This window comes from Grampus griseus (genome assembly GCF_964374135.1).
Source record: "Grampus griseus genome assembly, chromosome: 2".
Lineage (NCBI taxonomy): Eukaryota > Metazoa > Chordata > Mammalia > Artiodactyla > Delphinidae > Grampus > Grampus griseus.
Genome location: NC_139018.1, coordinates 152,942,881 through 152,967,261, shown reverse-complemented (window position 1 = coordinate 152,967,261; position 24,381 = coordinate 152,942,881). Strand labels below are relative to the sequence as shown.

Sequence of the window (24,381 nt, the reverse complement as noted above, 5' to 3'; positions counted from 1 at the left end):
CAGGACAGTGTATTGTAAATAAAGGAAGATACTCAATTTAGAGCTTGCGGTCTAAGAGGGAATGTTATATGATTTATATAAAGTTATCAAATAAAATCTTAAAGGACTGGTTTTGCATGATCAGTACAGCAGTGTTCTGATTAAAAGTTGCCACCATCCTACTCCCCATCTGGTTAGTCCGTAGAGAATTTTAAAACGTGCTAATTCTTCGCTATACATTGATAGTTAGGGTCCTTCATGTTACCGTAAGATGATACTCACTACTGTAAAGGTTTTGCTCTCTTGTCATGTAGGTTTCTATTCTTGTGATAAGATAGATGTCTTTGACACTGATTTAAAGAATCCATTGTGCTTTTGGTTTCATTCTTTTTGATTTTCTTAAAAACAAAAGTGACACATTTTGGTAGATGCCTTGCATTTGGTGAATTCTGAAGTGTCAGCGAGTGGCAAAGAGCTTCAGCAGTTGTGACTACAAAGGAGGGGTTTGGAGCTGGTGGGACGGGGGAAGGTGGGACAGATTTGTATCCTGTGCTATTTTTCCCCCTGCAGTTGTATTGGCTGAGAAAAGACACATTATAAGGTTATTTAAGCATCCTTTCTCATAAATTTGGCAAGTTGTTGTTTTTTTTTCTGTTTCATTCAAAACTGAATTATGAACTCAATCACTTTCAGCTACAATACGAGCATCTGAAATTCCAAGCGCAAGTTCCTACAAAGTCTCATGCAAAAGATAATTCAAACAGATGCTCACTGAAAAAACACACACTTGGATTTGAAAGGGTTGTGGGATTACTCTGATTTGGAATTATCTGTTTACTCAGACTAATATTAAGAAAAATAGTAACTACTTATTTAAGCATCTACTATTTGCCAGCCACTCTTCGAATTGTTTGTATTTGTATATCCTCGATTTTATGAGCGTTGTCACCTCCATTTTGCACATGGGGAGATGGAAAGGGAGCCTGAGTCATTTGCTAGCAAGTTTGAGCAAGAGAGAGAGTGAGGATTTGAATCCCAGTCTTAAACTGTCTTGAAACTGTGTGTATTGATTATCTGCTATGTGTGAGACACAGCCTAGCAATTTAAGTACAATAGCTTATTTAATCATTATAGGTGAGTGCTGGTATCTTTATCGGTAATTTATTGAGGCTTTGGGGAGGTTATACAGGGCCACACAAATAGGTTTGTTTTTTTAAAATATTTTATTGAAACAGTAAGACTAGAGCATTTTCCTTTTGCATTCAGTTCAGACAGTCATGGGAGAACAGAGCTTAAGTCACTGTTTTTAAATTGTGAAGTGAAATTACGCGGTGTTCCTGGGTTGGGAAAGAATGTTGTTCATAGTCACGTGATTTGACCATTAAAGCTTTGGAAAGTGTTGAATTTCTGAAACTTCATCTTGATTTAAAAAATAATTGGGAATTCCCTGGTGGTCCAGTGGTTAGGACTCGGTGCTTTCCCTGCCGTGGCCTGGGTTCGATTTCTGGTCAGGGAACTAAGGTCCCACAAGCCATGTGGCGCGGCCAAAAAAAAAAAAATTGGCTTTAATATAAGTCTGTTTTCTTCCCCCCTCCTCTCTGAAAGACACTACCCACTAATGAGGGTGAGAATATGTTTAAAAATGTAGAAGTAGTGGAGAGTGGAAATCAGACAGCATGGAACGCTGGGGAAGGAAGTATGAATTTTCCCTTCTAAGTAGCATTGGCCACTCGTGAGCACAGTCTCCTAGATTCTACTGAAGTTCTTGATGTTTTATTGGATTATTTTCTTCTGTGGTATGAAACTGAAGCTAAAACCCCGAAGCTGTTCTCCCTGGGACGTCTAGGTCAACTCTGCTTCTCTTTGCTCTTGGGTCATCAGCTCCTTTCAGGCTCCTCCAGGGGTGAGTTGACGTCACGCTTGAAGCTGACAGCTCAAAGCCAGCTCCACTTACCCTATGTGAGTGGAAGTTGATTTCACTTCCTTAAAAGTCAAGTTCTGCCAACTCAAAGTAGCTGGATTTTCATAGAAAGTGGCTTTGGCATTATTTTAGAAAGTGCACTAAAGATGGTGTGAATACACTATGGCCGGATGGTTAGAATGAACCAGTCTTGGGAATTTAGAAACCCCAGTTCTGGTTCAGAGCTTTTCATGTGACCTTGGTCCAGTGGGTAAGACTCTTGCTTCCACTGCAGCGGCCACGGGTTCGATCCCTGGTCTGGGAACTATAAGATCCTGCATGTCTCTCGGCCAATAACAACAACAAAAAAGAGTGGAATGGTAGAAAAATCTAGGGAGGTGGAGGGAAAAGCACAGTGCCACAATTTCGGTTGGATTCCTCTGGTGTTTGCATACATTTCTGTAGGGAAGACGCTGCCTTTCTAAGGGCAGAGAAGTGGACAAGGGCAGCCTTAGAATGAAGGTACGTGGGGGGTGTGGGGGGAGGTGAGGGTTTATCTGGAGAGAGTTAACCTGTGTCTTTGTGAACTGGAGGACAGGGGTCTTGAAGATGATGTTAAGAGATCCAGAGTGCAGATGTTTACTGTTCCAGGCATCCCACTTGTTTTCTTAATTAACATCATGGTTGATGTTAACTCACTAGGTTAAAGTTCATCTGTTTCTAATCATAGTTATTATTATTATTATTTTTTTGCCTCTCCCGTTGCGGAGCACAGGCTCCGGACGCGCAGGCTCAGCGGCCATGGCTCACGGGCCCAGCTGCTCCGCGGCACGTGGGATCTTCCCGGACCGGGGCACGAACCCGTGTCCCCTGCGTCGGCAGGCGGACTCTCAACCACTGCGCCACCAGGGAAGCCCCATAGTTATTCTTTCATAATGCATCATCTTTTATTTGTAAACATACAAACCGCAGATGTAAAATCACTACCCCAACCTCTAGCTGTTTGTTGCAGACTAATGGTTGGACCCTGTTTTGCTCATTTTGCCCAGATCGATTTGCTAAGATTTCCACTGACCAGTCAGCCTGATTTTGGTCCTTTTTTGAATGCTGCAGGCCTCATCCTGCATATTTTGTCTTTGTCCATCTTATTCTCAGTTCTCAGCCTTAATTTTCCACGTGGCCTAATTAAGAAGAGGCTTTTTAAAGCCCCAGAAGATAAAAAGATGTGTGTTGGAGAGACTTACCTCCCAGGTTTTTTGATTTTTGTTTTTTGTGTTTTGGGGGCTGATTTTTCAGATATTTATCCAGTGGCAGGTGACAGGGAGAGGGCTCTTCTAGCTGAGTAGAGTTCTGGGAGGGGTCTGTCAGCCAGGCCCAGAGTCTTCCAAGAAGCATTCACCTCAGTGTGCTAACGAAACAGAAAAGAAAGTTATGCAGAACATAGCTGATGATGCTTCATACTGAAGCTGACAATTTCCCAGATCCTTCAGGGCCACACGCCTAATGGATTGAACCCCTGCCAGATGTGCTCCCCTGATTTCAGGGAAGGAGATGTGAACAGCTGGATGCCGTCATTTATTTATTTACTTTTTGTTGGCGTAGAGTTGTTTTACCATGTTGTGTTAGTTTTTACTGTACAGCAAAGCGGAGTTCCCTGTGCTATAGAGCAGGTTCTTATACCTATTTTATACGTATTCGGGTATATATGTCAATCCCAGTCTCCCAGTTCATCCCACCCCCCGGATGCCATCATTTTAATAAGGCTGATGGTTATGCAGCAACTTGTTTTTCTCTGCTCCCCTCTACCTTGGTCTCCAGCAGTCCACAGCACTGTTACTAAAAACAGCCAACTCTGGAATCAAACCTACCAGCCCTGGTTTTCTGTGTTTTTTGATGTTCTGCTTGGAGGCCAGAGAGTGGCTCAGCGGTAACAGAATGTTTGGAGCCTTGAGTTTGGGTCCTTGTCATTTATTGTCTTTAAAACTTTAACTTAAATATGCTTTATTCTTCCCAGCCAGCTTCAAAATGCAGACTTCCCTCTTCCCCTTTTCATCCCTGCACTGTGAACTAGAGCGACTTTGGGCAGTGTAGCAGATTGTACACTTTGAGTAGCCAGCTGGGCATTGGGGACCCGACCCCCGCTCTTTTACAAAAGCTTTTGGGATCCAGTTTAGACCATGGTGACTGTTTCCTTTTTTGAGCCTTTATTCCGTTGGAGCGGATGCTATATTGTTCTCTCCTACTACATACACTTTTAACCAGGAAGGTCTGGGAAAACCCAGATTTCCTGAAATGTTTGAGTGGGAGGGGAGACTTTAGGAGGCTTCTAGAACAGTCCCTGTGTTTTGCAGATGAAAACAGTGTTGCTTGTTGTTGCAGTTAAAAAGGCCAAGAGTACATTCTGCTAAGTGATGGTTACATTATGGGGTAAAACCGGCTCTTCTGCAGTCTTCGGTAGGGTTTGTTACCTTTCCCAAGTTCTTTATAACCAAAGTAAATGAGGGTGTTTTTCTTGACTTTGCATAATGATTTGCAGTTGGATGGGCTCCACTTATTACTATCTGATTATTTACTATCTTATTACTCCAGTACATTTCCTTTCTGCATTTAAATGATATCACTGATACCATGTGATTGGTGCCCAGTTTTATGCATACGTAGCTGTGGCCTAAAGTCAGCACCTGAAATGCTCTTCAGTTCTTTTAGGAATCCTCAGCTCCGTTGCAGAACCCTGCAGGCTGCGGTGACTCTCTGGCCGCATCCTTCAGAGGTGGGCTTGCAGAGTCCTGATGGGTACTCTTCATCGTCGGTGTCTTAGTTGAAGGCAGGATGACCGCGTGGTATCCCCAAAGCATCACTGCTCTGCATCTGTCTTGCTCGAAGTCATCTGATTCATAAACATCCTCTCAGAAAATTAGATGCTGATGATTAGATGTTATCTATGCATGTCTAGCTTACAGAAGGGTCCTTTGTAAGGTTTCTTTCCTTCTTGAGTTCTCATGACTGTGCATACAACACATGGGCTAGCTTCCCTAAAATGACTCATGCACACGTGTGTGATGTGAGATGCAATTCTCCCGGAGAATATGAGGTTACTTAGCTTTGTTACAGCCTTGAATCGCTGCTCGAATTCATTCCTCCTAATATTTGTAGGTGACGGGGAAATCCTATGTTTGGAGTTTGTCCAAGATGTTAGCACTAAATGTCTGCGTTAATTCTGAAACATCATGCTTCTTTGATAAGGTCCCACAACCAGGCTCTTCTGTGTCAAGTACTTCATGTCAGTCATAAGCTAACCTAAGGTTGGTGTTTACCTCTGTGGCTTGGAAGTAAATTTCTGGTGTAAGAAACCCTGTATCACTACCTTGATGCAAAGACTGATTTATAGTAGATTTAACTGGGTCTTGAAAGGCCTCCGCCGTCTTGACAGTAAATAAGTAGTGAATCATACATAAATAATTGATAGATAAATAGTTAATAAATAAGTAAATGAACTTCCAGGATGGGGCACAGCTCGTCTGCAGTTGGATTAGGTGTTCTCTTCTCTCGAGCGAGTAACTTGGAAGGCTCATTTTCTCATTTTTCTCATGCCCGCTTCTGAACGACCGATTTTGCTCCGTCTGGAGTGATACACTTGCCGTTTGGTTGGGAGGTTAAGAGGTGACAGTTAAAACCATGAATCAGAGGACACAATTTGCTATTGTGGGAATCGTAGGCCACCGCCAGCCCTGGTATTTCTTCCTCAACCTCCTCGTATCCCCTACATCTCTTATTTCCTAGGACGGAGGTATGAATCGGGATGTGAAAACTTAGCATTTCTTATGCTGGGGCAGCAGTTTGCGTCAGATTTAGAGTGAAAACCCGATGAAAACCAATTGCAAAATGGCCAGGAGATTGTGGTCCTAATCAAGGTAAATCAAGCTCTGAGCATATGGTAGATGGCAAAATTCCATGAACCTTGCGCCCCAGAGAATCAGGTCGTCTCCCTTGATGATGGAATCGGGAAGGCCTGTCTCTTCTGAGAGAGGCTGTGTTGGCTGGTGAGAGTGGGGAGAGCTGGGCTTCATCCTGCATTGTTAACCGAGTGATCTGCGTGACAGGGTGCGTGTAAAGAGAAGGGAGCCTTCCTTGATAAGTGCCTGGGCGCTTAACCCCTCTTTGCATCTTCAGAGCCATTTACAAATATGGGACTTGCAGATACTCTGTGATTCCAGGCTGTTATTTGCATGTTGCTTCTTAGGGAAATGGAAGCAGTGATTTTCAGAGATCAGGTTTTGGTCACAACGTGGGTTGTGCATCCTTCCGAATCCTCTGAGATTTTCCATTTTGATGGAAATGTTTGGAAAGGTCTTAGCTCAGATTAGGTGTCCTGTGCTCATTTTGAAATTCCTGGAGTGTGAAATGAGGCAGTTTTCTCTGTGATTTAGACATGCTAGATTTCCAAGGGCAGCTAGAGTATGTCTGGAATTCCATAAGCTTTTAGTTTAGGCCTTCACTTTTAATTTTCAGTTTGGGGAAGAGTCTCTCTTCAGAGTCACATAAAAAACAAAACAACTGCACACATTTTTTTCCCGTTTCTGAGTAGCAAGCTTGAAATTGTAAGCATGTTCATCGGTAGGAAAATTGCCCGTTCCTTGAACTAGTTTAAGGCAGGTCCCTTTGAAAGGACTGGATAATTGGGTAACTGAAAAGAAATGCGACATTTCTTTTATTGCTATTATAATAATGCTCACTGGAGTGAGTCCTTCTGAGTAGTACGCCTTTGGACCTTGCCTTTCAATGAATGGAGAGAAGAGTGATTTCTAATGCTAAGGTATCTTCATTAATCCAATGTAAAGTTTCACTTTTTCACCTGAACTTTGAGAATTTTGGTTTCAAAGTCTAGTTGTACAATGATAGTTTAACATGTATCACGTCTAATAAAGAAATCAAGGAGAAAAATGGGGTACTAGCACTAGCTTAGGGAAAGGAGAAAATTTATTGACACACGTCTGGAGATCTGAAATTGGGGCTGCACAGCTTTTTAGTGTTGTGGATTTAGGAGGGAGATCTTGTTTCTCAGAGCCTACACTGCAGGGAAGGAAATGACTGTGTTTCTGGGATGTTCCCTTCTAAACCAGTGTCAGGAGGTGGGAGACCCCCTCCCAGCCCTCGTGTTAGCATATGGGAGAATCCTCTTCTGTGTAATTTGACCAACCTAAGAGCAAAGACTTAAAGACACATTGGGGTTTCCTTTGGGAAGGACACAGCTGGGTCTCTGTGCAGTGGTTCCCAAGGTGTACAGTCTTCACCCCTGCGCACTGAGATGTCAGTCAGCCTTTTCATTCCCCACTCATAAACGTGAGAAACCACAAAGTATTACCAGACTTCTGAGGTAGGCAGCTAATATAAAACAGTAGAGACCAAAACTAACCAAGGGAGAAAAATACCTGCTCTTACAAAGGAGAGAAGAAACATCTTACCAAAAAAAATCATGAATGGCCTCAGGGATATAATAGAAGATTTTACATCTATGGAACAAGGTAGGATGGAAAAAGGGAATATTCAAAGAGTTAAAAAGAGCCTCTTGAAATTAGATTGTAAAACTCCATAGAAGAGCTAGAAGAGGAATTCAAGGAAATACCCTAGATGGTAGATTAAAGAGTAAAGGGGCATAAAAGGGAAAATGAGGGAGGTTAACGAGATTCAACATTGGAATGAATATTAGAATGAAAGAACAGAGAAAACGGAGGGGAGGAAATTGGCAGTAATTCCAGGAAATATCCTGGAACTGAAGACTAGTTTCCAATCTTGAAGGAAGTCATTCAGAGCCCCCAAGCCACAAGCAGATCACCATTTGGTACCTCATTGTGAAATTTCAGAACATCAGAGGATCTGGTCATTAGGATGGGACCAGACTTCTCAACAGTGGAAGCTAGAAGACAATGTGGGGAACCCTCAGAATTCTAAGAGAGGATGTTTTCCAGTTTAGGATTTTTAATTGACATCTAGGTGATTACAATGTTGTGTTAGTTTCAGGTGTACAGCAAAGCGATTCATATATATATTTATATATATTTGAAGATTCTTTTCCATTATAGATTATCACAGGATATTGACTATAGTTCCCTGTGCTATACAGTAGGTCCTTGTGGTTTATCTATTTAGTATATAGTAGTGTGTATCTGTTAATCCCAAACGCCTAATTTATCTCTTCCCCTGCTTCCCCTTTGATAACCGTAAGTTTTTTTTCTATGTCTGTGAGTCTGTTTCCGTTTTGTAAATAAGTTCATTTGCATCGTTTTTTAAAATTCCACATATAAGTGATATCATATGATATTTTCCTTTCTCTTCCTGACTTACTTCATATAGTATGATAGTCACTGGGTCCATTCATGTTGCTGCAAATGGTATAATTTCATTTTCTTTTTTGTGGCTGAGTAGTATTCCATTGTATATCTGTACCACATCTCCATTATCCATTCCTCTGCTGATGGACATTTAGGCTGCTTCCATGTCTTGGCTATTGTAAATAGTGCTGCCATGAACATTGGGGTGCACGTATCTTTTCCAAATTAGAGTTTTGTCTTTTCCAGATATATGCTTGAGGAGTGGGATGGCTGGATCATATGGTAAAGAATATTTTTTACCCACCTAAACTATGGGTTAAAACGTGAGAACAGGTTAAAGACATTTTTATGCAAGACTGCACATGTTTCTACTAAATCTTTTCTTAGGAACCTTTTGAAGAATATGCTACAGGAAAAGGTGGGAGAAAACCGAGTGAGGAAGACCTGGGACACAGAATAAGAGGAGAATCTCATAAAAGAAGTGAAGCAAGATCTCAGGATAACACCTGCTACCAGGCATAGAAGGCAGTTAGTCTAGATTAGAGCAGAACAGAAAGCCTTGGTAGAAATTACTTCAAGATGAAATTAAGAAAATACCTATATATCTCAGTTTATCGAGAGATTTAGACAGTGAATGGAAAAATTGGCTTTGAAAGGATGAAAAGTATGTAGAAAGCTAAGGTCATGGAAGAAACAAGGCCATCATTAACTCCAGGGAAAACTTGGGTGAGAAAGGAAAAGTAATCATAGTACACCACATGGATCTGCTGTCATGTCTTTTTAGAGCCATAGTAATGGGATCATACCTATTAGGAGGATGTATGTATATATATGTATACACACACACACATATATATGAAAAGAGAGAGAGAGGTGATGTGAGTGGTAGAGTATCACCTGGTAAAGACAAAAACTGAACAATTAATAAGTAAGCTGTTATTCAGAGATGAGATGAATGCCAAAACAATCCGCTAATAGAGTTGGAAGTGATTGCCTCAAGGAGGAGAAGGGCAGGAGACTGCTGTTTCTTTTTTTTGGGGGGGGGAGGGGTGTATCATGTACAAGCCTTGTAGAATATTTGGCTTTTGAAATTATATGCAGACATAACTGATATAAAAAATCATCTGCTAGTCTATTATATCTCAATAAAGCTGGGGAAAATATCTGCTAGGAATGAGGGACCTAACACAAAGAGTTCCTAGAGATGATGTGATCCAATCTCCTCTCGACTCTTGAGAAAACTGAGGCTGGGAAAAAGAATTTGTCCAGATACATTGCTGCACGAAGAGAATGGCTCTGCCATGAACAATCAACACAATAAGTTCTTGGTACTGTAATTCTTGTCGAACTTTTACGGACAACAAGCTCACCTGACTTCAGGCAGATGGTAAAGCAAATCTTGACTTTGCAAAACAATGGCATTCAGAGAACAGGTATTCTATAAGGAAAATGATTTATAATGCAAAACTAATGCACGTTATTTAATGCAAAACCATTTCTACAAAACCCAACCTTCCTCTCCCCACATTTAAATGACTGCAGAAATATTATGTTCTCTACTGTACTTAGGATAGATACATTTTGATGAGGAACTATTTTTCTCTCTCTAAACAACCCAGGCAAAAATCTTCCTTTAATAAAGCAGTGGTTCTTAGGATGTGGTCCTTGGACCAGCAGCAATCAGCATCACCTGATTAGAGGTACCAGATGACTAGGCATTATCCCAGATCTACTGAAGCAGAAGCTCTGGGCAGGGGGCCCAGCAGTCTGAGTTTTGATACGCGCCCCCCAGGAGATTCTGCTCTTCCTTAAATTTTGAGAACCACTGAATAGTCGATGACATTAAAGGCAATGCTGACCCCCGACTTCTTTAGAAGTTAGGCTCATGGGGGTGAGTCCCCGCTGCGTGGGGATCCTTTTTCATTTCCTACAGACCTCATTCTCCTCGAGGTTTAAGCACCTGGTCAGAATTTAATGTGAACCGCGACTTTTTCGGGGGTGGTGGTGCAGAATAAACCAGAGGCAGCCTTTGGCGTTATTGATGAAAAACTTAGAGAACACTCTGAGTTCTAGAGTGCAATCCAATCATCCTAATGACAAGCTTATTACAAAGGGGCGTGGTCCTTCTCGGGTGTATTTGTTGAGATTTGGGATTGGCTGTGTATCAGGGACCATCAGATAGAGCCGTGTAAACAGGATAGAAGCTTATTTCTCTTGAAGTAATCGTCTGCAGCTGATGGCAGAACCAAGCTCTGCCATCAGTGGGGCCTTCCTCTGCGTGATCTCAGGTGGCTCTGGGGGTGACTGGTAAAGGCCTACCCCTCCTCCAAAGCGTGTGACCTTCTGGTTGAACTCATTCGCTCCGCAAACTTCCCACTGGCCAGAACAGAGTGGTGCGACCACATGCAACTTCGAGGATGGCCCGGCAGTGTTTATTTTGGTTAACTAGTTAGTCCTCCCTGCACACAAAGGAGGAAATGGAAATTTGGGGTGGGAGATGCTTAACAGCCTCTGGTGCACGGTCATTTCTACCTGTGTGCAGGTTCTGGTACATTCTGTGCACAGTAGAATGCCGTGTGATGATCAAGCCATGAGTCTGGGTTCCCAGGACATGCAAAACCTTTGTCACCCCTTTATAAACCTACCTTAAATGGCCCCAAGTTCAGTGATCGCTGAACTAAGGATGGGGGAATGTATAAACAGTCATTGTTCCTATTTTGCTGACTTTTCTCAAAATTAAAGGAAAGTTTGGTGCATAGAAACACAGTCTTGTACGTGTAAGAATTTCATGGATGGTAAAGACAGGGTATTAAAAACCCAATGGGGTAGGAATGGATTATTAACTGCGGGAGGTGGTCAGCTCAGAACTGCACCGCACAAAGTATTTGAGCATAAACATATGGGGACATAGGTTAAAAATGTAAAACTTGAAACCCTAGGGAAGTTAAACTTCTGGTATCTTACAATGGGGGAGGACATTTTAGGAATACAGTTTTTAGAAGAAATAACATGAATTATGGATTGGACTAAGTTAAAAAAAACAGCTCACGTTCCGTACATATATCAGAAGGACCCACTAAAGGGAGAATTGGGGAAAATATCTGCAAGAGTTTTGTGGGATAAGATACGTAGAGCTCTTAAAAATCCATAAAAGATACCAACAAAGTTAAAATGTGGGAAGGATGTGAGAACGCATAGTACAGTGTTCATAATGGTGAAAAATAAAAAAAACAACTTAATGGCCAGCAGTAGGGGAATGGTAAATAAACAACCTGTTCATTTTATAATAAAAGTCATACAATCATTTCAAGTCAGGTTTTCAAAGAATTTTAATGATGTGGGGAAAATGCTTTCTATGTGATGTTTAAATGGAAAATGAATTAAAATTCTAAATTCCATATGAAGTAAAAAAAAAAAAAAACCCACAGAGAAGCTATCAGGAGGAGATACTATAAAAATAAAAGAGATTATCCCTGGGTGTTAGAATTACAAGTGATTTTACTTTGTTCCTTTGTAATTTTATTTTGCAAGGCTTCTAAAGAGAGTACAAAGTTGTATACCTTTTATGGGAAGGCAAAAAGTAAACATTGCCAAGGAAGCGAACGGTGACATGTCATTTGCCAAAATAAATACATTTTTGCAACCTGGGGGTAGACAGAGCCTTGCCACTTGCCCTTAAAGAATAATGTGGGGTTTTGGTGTTTATGTCGTTGCTTTTGACTTCTATTTAAAATGATGGGTCTGGTGCATTTAAATTGATCTTATTTTATAGTCACCGATTACCTTTTTATAGTATCTAGTTAGAGGCAGATGGATAGAGTTGAATCAATAGGAATCTTAAAAACGTGAAAAAAGTAAACTTTTTTCCTCCTTTAATAAGGGCTTGACTGATTTACTAATAGTTAGGTTTACAGATTTTTCCTTGAAGAAAAACTTTCTGCCTGGTTACATTTTGAGGTGAAATGATTTTCTTGAATTTGTAAATGAATGAAAAAAGCAATAATAGTATAACATAACTTAGCTGCTAAGACTATTTCTCTTTTGAAATTGATGAAAACCAGCACATTCACTGAAAGCCTACTACATTAGGAAGATTGTGATGAAAGATTTGTGGAATATTATGGAGAAACTGCTCAGCCTCCTTTTGAAGTTCCTTAGGTTTTAAAATTCCTATTTTCTTTTTTAACTAGCTCGCTGTACTACAACCTTCAAGAGAGCCAAGAATTGGTGATGATTTAGGACATGTTCCAAACTCAAATACAATAAACTCCTGCCTGCTTAGGCAGTGGTCTGGCTGTTCACTATGGAAGCTGCTAGCCACATATGGCTTTAAAATAGATATATAATGGAATATTACTCAGCCATGAAAAAGAATGATATTTTGCTATTTGCAACAACATGGGTGGACCTGGAGGGTATTATGCTTGGTGAAGTACGTCAGACAGAGAAAGACAAATACTGTATGTTATCACTTATATATGGAATCTAAAAATATATAATAGACAAAGTGATATAACAAAACAGAAGGAGATTAACAGATGTAGAGAACAAACCAGTGGTCTCCAGTGGGGAGAGGGGATGGGGTAGGGGATTAAGAGCTACAAACTACTATGTAGTAATTTCTCAGTTTTTGTCTTAATCATGGGATGCCCTACCAGTTGGCACGTTTCTGTTTTTAGTCTGTTTCCATTCAGCCTCCCCTTGTCTGTCCATCTGTCTGGCATGCAGCTGCCCAAATGATTTTTCTGAAACAAACCTGATCATTTCCCTTCCTGGAATGAAACCCTGCAGTGCCTACTGCCACCTGCAGAGTGAAATGCAGGAATCAGGTCCTTATTTTGGCAAACCAGTCCTGAGGGGCTGACCCTTAGTAGTGAATGTGTCTGGGTATTTCATGGGCTGTGATGTACACAAACTAGATCATAGGGTTCGGTGAGAACCGGCTATAATTTTACCTGTTTTCTCACCCACTCTATCAGAATGTAAGTGTGAAATAGCCATGTTACTACAGGAAAAGTCCAGTTGGTCAAAAAGCACGTTATTTGCAAGCATTGATTCTTTAACTGGTTTTGGTAACGAATCACCTGTGAGACCGCGGACACCTTACCTGTGTGTGGGGATGCTGGGGTGGGGGCGTGTTCCTGCTTCACAGCATCCAACGAGAGAGGAGGGAGAAGCAGGGTGGTGGAGTGTCTTGCCAACGCTGCCAAGGTAGATTGGAGGTTGGCACATCGATTCTATTTATTGGTGAAAAAGTGTCCATCTTAGGGGTGATGATGACCTGTAGAAAGTGGATGCTTCTGTGCCGTGACCTTGTTGTTGACCGTGTGTAGATATGTGCTCTTTAGTCTTCAGTCTTGGTATTTTCTGTTACATGACATTGCATTTTGCCTGTTGTAATGAGGTGGTAGCAGTTCTGATGGGACACCGTTATTTTTGGAGAGTTGAAAAACGCGTGAATACAGTGTTTTCACAGTGAATTACAGTGCCCTGATTTCTGTTGTTGTTGGTTGCCCTTAGGTAACTCTTCCTTCAGGATGAATTAAGAGAGGACGATCCATAGTTGTTAAGAATGGAGAACAGCGTGTCAGCTTCTAGCATGCGGGACCCTTCGTCTTCACCCTTGGAAAAACATCAGAGCTCAGCTGACCGTAACGGAGATCTTGATTCAGGTGCGATTTTGTTTTCTAAATGCATTTGGCCTTTTGACGTCTTGACCAATATCTTCCTGAAAATGTTTAGAAAATATTGGGGCAGCATTCTAGACCTCACATACTGCCTGTTCCTGGGATTTGTGGGCACGTTTATAAGCATATAGCAGCTCGAAAGTTATGCAAAATTTGGTTAGAAATACTGGGCACAGTGGGCTACATTATAGTGAGGTGACCCATCACTTCAAAAACTCAACGGCTTTATGATCCTGCAATCCCACTCCTGGCTATATATCCGGACAAAACTATAATTCGAAAAGATACATGCACCCTAATGTTCACAGCAGCACTACTTACAATAGCCGAGATGTGGAAGCAACCTAAATGTCCATTGACAGATGAATGGGTAAAGGAAATGTGTTACATATATACAGTGGAATATTACTCAGCCATGAAAAAGAATGAAATAATGCCATTTGCAGCAACATGGGTGGACCTGAAGATTATCATACTGAGTAAAGTAAGTCAGAGAAAAACAAATATCATATGATATCACTTGTATGTAGCATTAAAAATAGTACAAATGAACTTATTTACAAAATAGAAACACTCAAAGACACAGAAAACAAACTTATGGTTACCAAAGGAGAAAGAGGGGGAGGGATAAATTAGGAGTTTGGGATTAACAGATACACACTACTATATATAAAACAGATAAACAACAAGGACCTACTGTATAGCACAGAGAACTATATTCCGTATCCTGTAATAAACCATAATGGAAAAGAATCTGAAAAAGAATATATATATGTATAACGGAGTCACTTTGCTGTACAGCAGAAACTAACACAACATTGTAAATCAACTATACTCCAATAAAAAGAAAAAAACTCCATGGCTTAATGCAGTAAATGTTTATAAATGGTTCACACTGTTGGAGCACAGTCAGTGGATGCTCTGTCCCACGAGTCATTCCACACCCTCTTACAGGGCTGCCATCTCAACATGGTGCTTCAAGGTTTGTCCCTGTAGGGGATGAGCAGGGCTGCAGGGTCTTGAATCAGCAATTAAATACTCCAGCACAGAAGAGGCTTTTGCTCAGAACCTCTTGACCAGAATCAGTTGCGTGTTTCTTTCTTTTATTTTTTAACATCTTTATTGGAATATAATTGTTTTACAGTGTTGTGTTATTTTCTGCTGTATAACAAAGTAAATCAGCTATATGCATACGTATATCCCCATATCCCCTCTCTCTTGCGTCTCCCTCCCACTCTCCTTATCCCACCCCCTAGGTGGTCGCAAAGCACTGAGCTGATCTCCCTGTCCTGTGCCGCTGCTTCCCACTAGCTATCTATTTTACATTTGGTAGTGTATATATGTCAATGTTACTGTCTCACTTCGTCCAAGCTTACCCTTCTCCCTCCCCATGTCCTCAAGTACATTCTCTACATCTGTGTCTTTATTCCTGTCCTGCCCCTAGGTTCATCAGGACCATTTTTTTTTTTTTTAGATTCCATATATATGTGTTAGCATATGGTATTTGTTTTTCTCTTTCTGACTTATTTCACTCTGTACGACAGACTCTAGGTCCATCCGCCTCACTACAAATAACTCAATTTTGTTTCTTTTTATGGCTGAGTAATATTCCATTGTATATATGTGCCACATCTTCTTTATCCATTCATCTGTTGATGGACACTTAGGTTGCTTTCATGTTCTGGCTATTGTAAATAGTGCTGCAGTGAACATTGTGGTACATAACTCTTTTTGAATTATGGTTTTCTCAGGGTATATGCCCAGTAGTGGGATTGCTGGGTCTTAATGGTAGTTGTATTTTTAGTTTTTTAAGGAACCTCCATACTGTTCTCCATAGTGGCTGTATCAATTTACATTCCCACCAACAGTGCAAGAGGGTTCCCTTTTCTCCACACCCTCTCCAGCATTTATTGTTTGTAGTTTTTTTGATGATGGCCATTCTGACCAGTGTGAGGTGATACCTCATTGTAGTTCTGATTTGCATTTCTCTAATGATTAGTCATGTTGAGCATCTTTTCATGTGTTTGTTGGCAATCTGTATATCTTCCTTAGAGAAATGTCTGTTTAGGTCTTCTGCCCATGTTTGGATGGGTTGTTTGTTTTTTTGATATTGAGCTTCATGAGCTCAATATATTTTGGAGATTAATCCTTTATCAGTTGCTTCATTTGCAAATATTTTCTCCCATTCTGAGGGTTGTCTTTTTGTCTTGTTTATGGTTTCCTTTGCTGTGCAAAAGCTTTTAAGTTTCTTTAGGTCCCATTTGTTTGTTTTTATTTCCATTTCTCTAGGAGGTGGGTCAAAAAGGATCTTGCTGTGATTTATGTCATAGAGTGTTCTGCCTATGTTTTCCTCTAAGAGTTTGATAGTGTCTGGCCTTACATTTAGGTCTTTAATCCATTTTGAGTTTATTTCTGTGTATGATGTTAGGAAGTGCTCTAATTTCATTCTTTTACATTTAGTTGTCCAGTTTTCCCAGCACCACTTATTGAAGAGACTGTCTTTTCTCCATTGTATACTCTTGCCCCCTTTATCAAAGATAAGGTGACCATATGTGCATGGGTTTATCTCTGGGCTTTCTATCCTGTTCCATTGATCTGTCTTTCTGTTTTTGTGCCAGTACCATACTGTCTTGATTACTGTAGCTTTGTAGCATAGTCTGAAGTCTGGAAGCCTGATCCCTCCAGCTCCGTTTTTCTTTCTCAAGATTGCTTTGGCTATTCGGGGTCTTTTTTGTTTCCATACAAATTGTGAATTTTTTTGTTCTAGTTCTGTGAAAAATGCCATTGGTAGTTTAATAGGGATTACATTGAATCTGTAGATTGCTTTGGGTAGTATAGTCATTTTCACAATGTTGGTTCTTCCAATCCAAGAACATGGTATATATCTCCATCTATTTGTATCATCTTTAATTTCTTTCATTAGTGTCTTATAGTTTTCTGCATACAGGTCTTTTTTCTCCTTAGGTAGGTTTATTCTTAGGTATTTTATTGTTTCTGTTGCAGTGGTAAATGGGAGTGTTTCCTTAATTTCTCTTCCAGATTTTTCATCATTAGTGTATAGGAATGTAAGAGATTTCTGTGCATTAATTTTGTATCCTGCTACTTTACCAAATTCATTGATTAGTTCTACTAGTTTTCTGGTAGCATCTTTGGGATTCTCTATGTACAGTACCATGTCACCTGCAAACAGTGACAGTTTTACTTCTCCTTTTCCAATTTGGATTCCTTTTATTTCCTTTTCTTCTCTGATTGCTGTGGCTAAAAATTCCAAAACTATGTTGAATAATAGTGGTGAGAGTGGGCAACCTTGTCTTTTTCCTTGTCTTAGTGGAAATGGTTTCAGTTTTTCACCATTGAGAATGACGTGGGCTGTGGGTTTGTCATATATGGCCTTTATTATGTTGAGGTAAGTTCCCTCTATGCCTACTTTCTGGAGAGTTTTTATCATTAAATGGTGTTGAATTTTGTCGAAAGCTTTTTCTGCATCCATTGAGATGTTTATATGGTTTTTCTCCTTCAATTTGTTAATATGGTTTATCACATTGATTGATTTGCGTATATTGAAGAATCCTTGCATTCCTGGGATGAACCCCACTTGATCATGGTGTATGATCCTTTTAATGTGCTGTTGGGTTCTGTTTGCTAGTATTTTGTTGAGGATTTTTGCATCTATGTTCATCAGTGATATTGGCTTGTAGTTTTCTTTTTTTGTGACATCTCTGTCTGGTTTTTGTATCAGGGTGATGGTGGCCTCGTAGAATGAGTTTGGGAGTGTTCCTCCCTCTGCTATATTTTGGAAGAGTTTGAGAAGGATAGGTGTTAGCTCTTCCCTAAATGTTCGATAGAATTCGCCTGTGAAGCCATCTGGTCCTGGGCTTTTGTTTGTTGTAACATTTTTAATCAGTTTCAATTTCAGTGCTTGTGATTGGTCTGTTTATGTTTTCTATTTCTTCCTGGTTCAGTCTCAGGAGGTTGTTCTTTTCTAAGAATTTGTCCATTTCTTTCAGGTTGTCCATTTTATTGGCATATAGTTGCTTGAAGTAATCTCTCACGATCCTTTGTATTTCTGCAGTGTCAGTTGTTACTTCTCCTTTTTCTTTCAAATTGGAGAAAGGACAGCCTCTTCCATAAGTGGTGCTGGGAAAACTGGACAGGTGCATGTAAAAGTATGAGATTAGATCACTCCCTAACACCATAAACAAAAATAAGCTCAAAATGGATTAAAGACCTAAATGTAAGTCCAGACCATCAAACTCTTAGAGGAAAACATAGGCAGAACACTCTATGACATAAATCACAGCAAGATCCTTTTTGACCTACCTCCTAGAGAAACGGAAATAAAAACAAAAATAAACAAATGGGACCTAAAGAAACTTAAAAGCTTTTGCACAGCAAAGGAAACCATAAACAAGACAAAAAGACAACCCTCAGAATGGGAGAAAATATTTGCAAATGAAGCAACTGACAAAGGACTAATCTCTAAAATTTATAAGCAGCTCATGCAGCTCAATAACAAAAAAGCAACCCAATCCAAAAATGGGCAGAAGACCTAAATAGACATTTCTCCAAAGAAGATATACAGATGGCCAACAAACACATGAAAGAATGCTCAACATCATTAATCATTAGAGAAATGCAAATCAAAACTACAATGAGATATCATCTCACACCAGTCAGAATGGCCATCATCAAAAAATCTAGAAACAGTAAATGCTGGGGAGGGTGTGGAGAAAAGGGAACACTCTTGCACTGCTGGTGGGAATGTGAATTGGTACAGCCACTATGGAGAACAGTATGGAGGTTCCTTAAAAAACTACAAATAGAACTACCATATGACCCAGCAATCCCACTACTGGGCATATACCCTGAGAAAACCATAATTCAAAAAGAGTCATGCACCAAAATGTTCATTGCAGCTCTATTTACAATAGCCCGGAGATGGAAACAACCTAAGTGTCCATCATCGGATGAATGGATAAAGAAGATGTGGCACATATATACAATGGAATATTACTCAGCCATAAAAAGAAACGAAATTGAGCTATTTGTAATGAGGTGGATGGACCTAGAGTCTGTCATACAGAGTGAAGTAAGTCAGAAAGAGAAACACAAATACCATATGCTAACACATGTATATGGAATTTAAGAAAAAAAATGTCATGAAGAACCTAGGGGTAAGACAGGAATAAAGACACAGACCTACTAGAGAATGGACTTGAGGATATGGGGAGGGGGAAGGGTAAGCTGTGACAAAGTGAGAGAGTGGCATGGTCATATATACACTACCAAACGTAAAATAGATAGCTAGTGGGAAGCAGCCGCATAGCACAGGGAGATCAGCTCGGTGGTTTGTGACCACCTAGAGGGGTGGGATAGGGAGGGTGGGAGGGAGGGAGATGCAAGAGGGAAGAGATATGGGAACATATGTATATGTATAACTGATTCACTTTGTTATAAAGCAGAAACTAACACACCATTGTAAAGCAATTATACTCCAATAAAGATGTAAAAATAAATAAATAAATAAATAAAAGAGGAAAAAAGAAAAGAAAAGAAAAAAAAGGCTTGGCTGTGGGGGCGGAGTTTAGGCAGGGGTGGAACTTAGGCAGGGGCGGGGTTTAGGGTGGGGCTGGACCTATGCGTGTGGGGGTGGCGTTGGAGCATGGGGCGGGGCCTTGGCTCAGGACCCTCAGAGCTGGAAAAGGCCCTGGAGGTGGGGCCTAAGCGGGGCGACTTGGGGCCGGGCCTCCGCTTAGGACCTGTGCGGAAGGGGAGAGGCAGCATGTGGAAAGGAGAGCCTCTGGAGTGTGGGTTGCCTGAGTTTGGAGGTAGGGCCCTGGGCGAGGGTGTGTGGTTGGCGTTTAGGCCCAGCGCACTGGAGGGGGTCTCAGGGTGTAGAGGTGGGGCTCTGGGTGGGGGTGTAGGGGTGCGGCAGGAGGGAGGCTCCGAGGGCAGAGGATTAGGCCTGGGAGCCCAACAGGCTCCCCGGTGCCTAAGTGGACACGGAAAGCACTGGCCCCGTTCCCTTCCGTTCCTTCACGGCCCTCCTCCACTGTCTTCCCCAGGGTCTCCCCTGTCGCCGCTGGACCCCTAACCATGGGTGGGTCCCGCTGGGTGTAGGAGCTCCTCTCCTCCCCCAGCCGCCCCTCAGGGGTGCCGGTCCGGGTTTCCAGCCTTTACTTTTGCTCCCCCTTCCCTCCCTCCCACTCCCTCCGGACCCACGTGGCTGGAGGGGGCCTTGGTGGGCAGAGGCCCGGCATCTCAGCAGGTTCCTGGGGGCCCAAGTGGGCCGGGGAAACCTGACCACGCTCCCTTTTGATCCTCTGCCCTCCCAGGGGTTCCCCAGTTCCCCGCTTCGGGCATGGGATCCCTTCCCCTCCCTCAGCCGCTCTTCAGGGGCGCCAGTCCCGTCCCGCCTCCACTTCTCCTGCCCCTTCACTCGCCCGAGGCCCCACATCCTACCTGGTCACTGAGGGCTCTTCCCGTCCCCTTAGGTGTCCGTGGTCCCCCACTGGTGCCTGGTAGGTGCCCTAGTTGTGAGGAGACGCGAATTCTGCGTCCTCCTAATAGCAATCTTGACTCCACCTCCAGTTGGCGTGTTTCTGCCACTGCAAGGGAGGTGGGGAAAATAGAATTTTCCCCCATGTGCCCGGAAAGAGAGGGCAAGAGGATCTGCCCAAGCATCGGATGCCCCTTCCCAAGACCCTTTCTTTTTTTTTTTTGGCTGCACGTTGAGGCTTGTGTGGTCTTAGTTCCCCCACCAGGGATTGAACCCAGACCACGGAAGTAAAAACGCTAAGTCCTAACCACCGGACTGCCAGCGAACTCCCCCTAAGACCTTTTGAAAACCTGGAAGGAATCTTTCAGAAAAGTGCATGATGTAAAAGTATTTAGGTCATGTGAATTTGCACTAAAATATTTCTCCTTGTAAGAAATCCCAAACAAAGCAAAAAGCAATCTTTGATTGAATTTCATGTTTAACCAAAGAATTTATAAATGTAACTACTGACTACTTACATGATAGTTTATTTTAAAAAGATAATTTTTTAAAAAGAAAGGATTGCGTTATTTTCATAACAGCACATTATACAAGGACAACTCAGCACTCTGAATCGTAAACGTTTGCTGTGGTGAATTCATGTAAACAGAAAGCATTAACTCACTGGGCGATTTGACCCCCATCCAAAAGTTATGAGATGTGTCTTTGCATTTTGATGAGACCAGGCAATGACAGGATTACAGATTGCTTGATATCATTGAGTTTCTTAGATTATGTTTCTCAAATAATATCTGTACCTGGAATTATCTTTTTATCTGCAAAAAAAATCTGGAAAACCTTGAAATAATTGCCTAACTATGTTGAAAGATGTTAGTACCTGTTTCAAAAATGGCTTAGTTCTCCCCACTTGTGTTTTTCTGTACATAAAGTAGGAGTGAGAAAACTTCTCCTAAAAGGAGAGCTGAGCCTGTGTCTCCCAATGGAAATGTGGAAATTCTCTTTCAGAGAGAGCATAGCCTCATAGCTGAAGGTTCATCCTAATTATTCTACTTTTATTTAAGTACAACTATACTTTAAAAAAGTCTTTATTACGTTTGCTAAGTGAGGTTATCTTCCCACACTTGGAGTCACTGAGCTTTTAATGTATTTTTGTCGAGCACACATCTGATGCCTGTTACTGCGTTGTTTTCAGCAGTGTGTTTTCAAAGCTGTTTCAAAGCCAACCGTGTGTTGAGTTTTCATTTTCTTGCAGCTGCGGTATAACTCAAGCATGAGTAGATCCTGAAGCCATTAATGGTAACATGGTGTCGGGAATATTATTTGTACTGACTTTCTTTTGGGGCGATTCCATGACGGGGGAAAGCATGAGCGTCAGGTTTGGCACATCTTCAGTGGGGGGATGTGTGCAGTGGGGAAAACTTATCCGACACACGTGGTTAGTTCTTGCTCTTGTGTGGGGCAGCCTGCGTCAAGGTGTTAAGATCTTTAGTAGAAATAGTAGCTCTAAATTACCTCTAAATGATCCTAACATTTTTCAGATCTTGGTCCTGACTCACTTTTTTTTTTCCCCTATATGCCTAACCTGTCCTTTCGCCTTGGAATTTCCCTATGTCCTTGTGTAGTGAGGAGGCATTTAGAAGGTGCCACAAAGATGGATTTCCTAGAGAGGAAACAGATTTAAGGCAGGATCTAAACCTTCGTGGCGAGCAGAGGCCGACTTGTGGAAACTCGAATCTAGTTTGGAACATAGAGATGTTAACAGACTCAAGTATGAGTCTTCAAGTGGTTTATTTTCCCTAGGAGTTTCCTTTTAACCGGTTCATCAGTAAAATAGTTTCCGTTCTGGAATCGGTTGTGGGGCTGTTTGGTTCTGGGACCCGCTGTGACGTGCCTAGGGCTGGATGGCATCTTGGTGCCAAGGTTCTTTTCCCCAGAAGTTTCCAGATGAGATTCGTGTGTTGCATGAACCAGAGAAGGCACAGACAGCCTGCAGCTGCTTCTAAGTTGGCTGGCAGGTGCGCGAGGAGAGGTTTGTGGTCCTGAGTTCCAACTGTGTGACAGGCACTCTCTTAAGTACTTCCCACGTGCTGGGTCCCTTCATCCTTCTGCAGCCCAGTGAGACAGCTGCTTTTATTAGCCCCATTTTATAGTAGAGGAAACATCGGATGACAAGTCACTTGGCTCTTGTATTCCAGCCAGGATTTCATCTCAAGCATCCCGAGGCTCTGAAACGCTGGGCTGTCCCTGCCTTTCGGTGCAGGGAGAAGTTACCCTCATACATACGTGTTCCTGTGAGCACACTTCCCCTGCCCCTACCACCCCACACTTTATGGGACCAGGCGCACCTCAGATCCCTTCTTGTCCTCTCCTCCACTTGTCCCCCGTCCCTCTCCGGTCCCCATGTGTCATGTGACACACAACTGCATCTGCCTGAGAAGCAGCTATACTCGGGCTCTTCTCTGCCAAAGTTTTGGGGCCATAGGATGGAGTCTAATGTGGTTGCCCTGGGGGTGTGCGCATCTGGTGCTGCTGAGGTCCGCCCCCTCACCCCCAGCTGCTGCGATTCCTTGAATGATGGTCCACTTTGCTGCACTAGAAACTTCAGCTTAAAACAAATGACTCGTATGAACAGCTTTTTTATTTTTCACTTTTGCCTCTTTGCCTAAGGGAGGCTCAAAGAGTGTTGGGGTCCGTGACTGACACTCGCGTCCTGTCAGTGAAATCGGCAGCATGTAAAATTCCTCCTCCTCCTGGGGGGCGCCGAGGCCTCGCCGGTAGACAGCCTGGGCGACCCCGTTACAGGGCACAGAGAAGGAAGGGGACCGGGATTGGATTCCTGGAGTGCTCGGTTTCTCCAATTGCAATTTGCTTGCTGGTGATAAAAGCAAGCAAAGTAGTGTGCTGACATAGTGATCAGTAGATTCCTTGACGTTCTTTTTCCAGGCCAGCTAAATGTAATTTGCTGATGAAGTCTGCAGATAAAGTGGCATTGCACATTTAGACGGGGCAAGCCACCGAGTAAAAGAATTACCCTGGAAACGTGGGCTTGATTTTTTTTTTTTTTTTTTTTGGGACTAGGAGTATTTAACCAGAGTCCCATGGGCTCTTCTGTTTGGGAAGGAAAGGAGTCAACATTCTTAGTAGAAAAATCTGGATCTCTTACTTTTCCAGCTGGGGACTAGTTCAATGTGACTCAATAATATTTCTCCTCTTCCCCTTTTTAAAGTGTCTTTTGAATACTTGTTGCCTCCCCTAGCTAGGTGGTGGGGTGTTTAGTTTTTTCTGGAAAGTCTCTCTGGCCCTCTGGGGTCTGGGTGGCCAGGACACCCTCGAGGACCTTGTGTTCCGGTGTCTGTCCTCCGGCCCTGTCCCGTCCCCGCCCCTGCCCCCCCAGGTGTAATCTTACAGCTGTGAACTCAGACCTAGGATTGATGTTGGCTAGTCCTTTCTGAGTTTTATCAGTACCCTGTGTCTGTTTAATGTACTCACAGTGCAAACATTTTCTAAACCTTGTGATCCTACCAACCGACTATCAGCAGTTAAAATGACAAAGATTGAATGTCTTCTTCCTTTCTCTATCCACTTAAAAAATAATATCTAGCGCACGAGAAGGTGCCCTGTAAGATTTCATTCATCGTGAACCTGCTGATTCTCTATTCCTTGACTGGGTGCGGATGACAGGTTTAATATTCTCCTCTGCAAGATTAGTCTTATTTCAGCTTGTTACATTCTACAACCCAAGATCTGATGACTTAAAAAAAGGTAATGAGTCCTGTGTTGATTCCATTTTTCACTGTAAAGTCGTTTGCACTCCCACTTGGAGTATTCTTTTTCTAGTTAACATGAACGATTCCAGTCACATACACAGCTCTCTGTGTTCTAGAATTGGATCGCCACTAAAGAACACTCCCGCCTTCTTCTGAGCTGTGACACTTCCTTAGTAGCTTTTCACAGTCTGCTTGCATGACATCGTGGGGAGATGCCTCT

At 42.1% G+C, this 24,381-nt stretch overlaps 1 protein-coding gene across 1 annotated transcript in view; it reads left to right on the top strand.

Annotated features, from left to right (window-relative positions):
• Positions 1-13,774: 13,774 nt before the first annotated feature.
• Positions 13,775-24,381, top strand: part of SFMBT2 (Scm like with four mbt domains 2) — a gene marked incomplete at its 3' end in the record, with an annotated part of 185,139 nt that continues 174,532 nt past the window's right edge. The window contains exon 1 of the mRNA XM_082648611.1: positions 13,775-13,880. Within this exon, the coding sequence (XP_082504737.1) occupies positions 13,781-13,880 (100 nt within the window). The 5' untranslated portion in view covers positions 13,775-13,780. The remainder of the gene's footprint in view (positions 13,881-24,381) is intronic.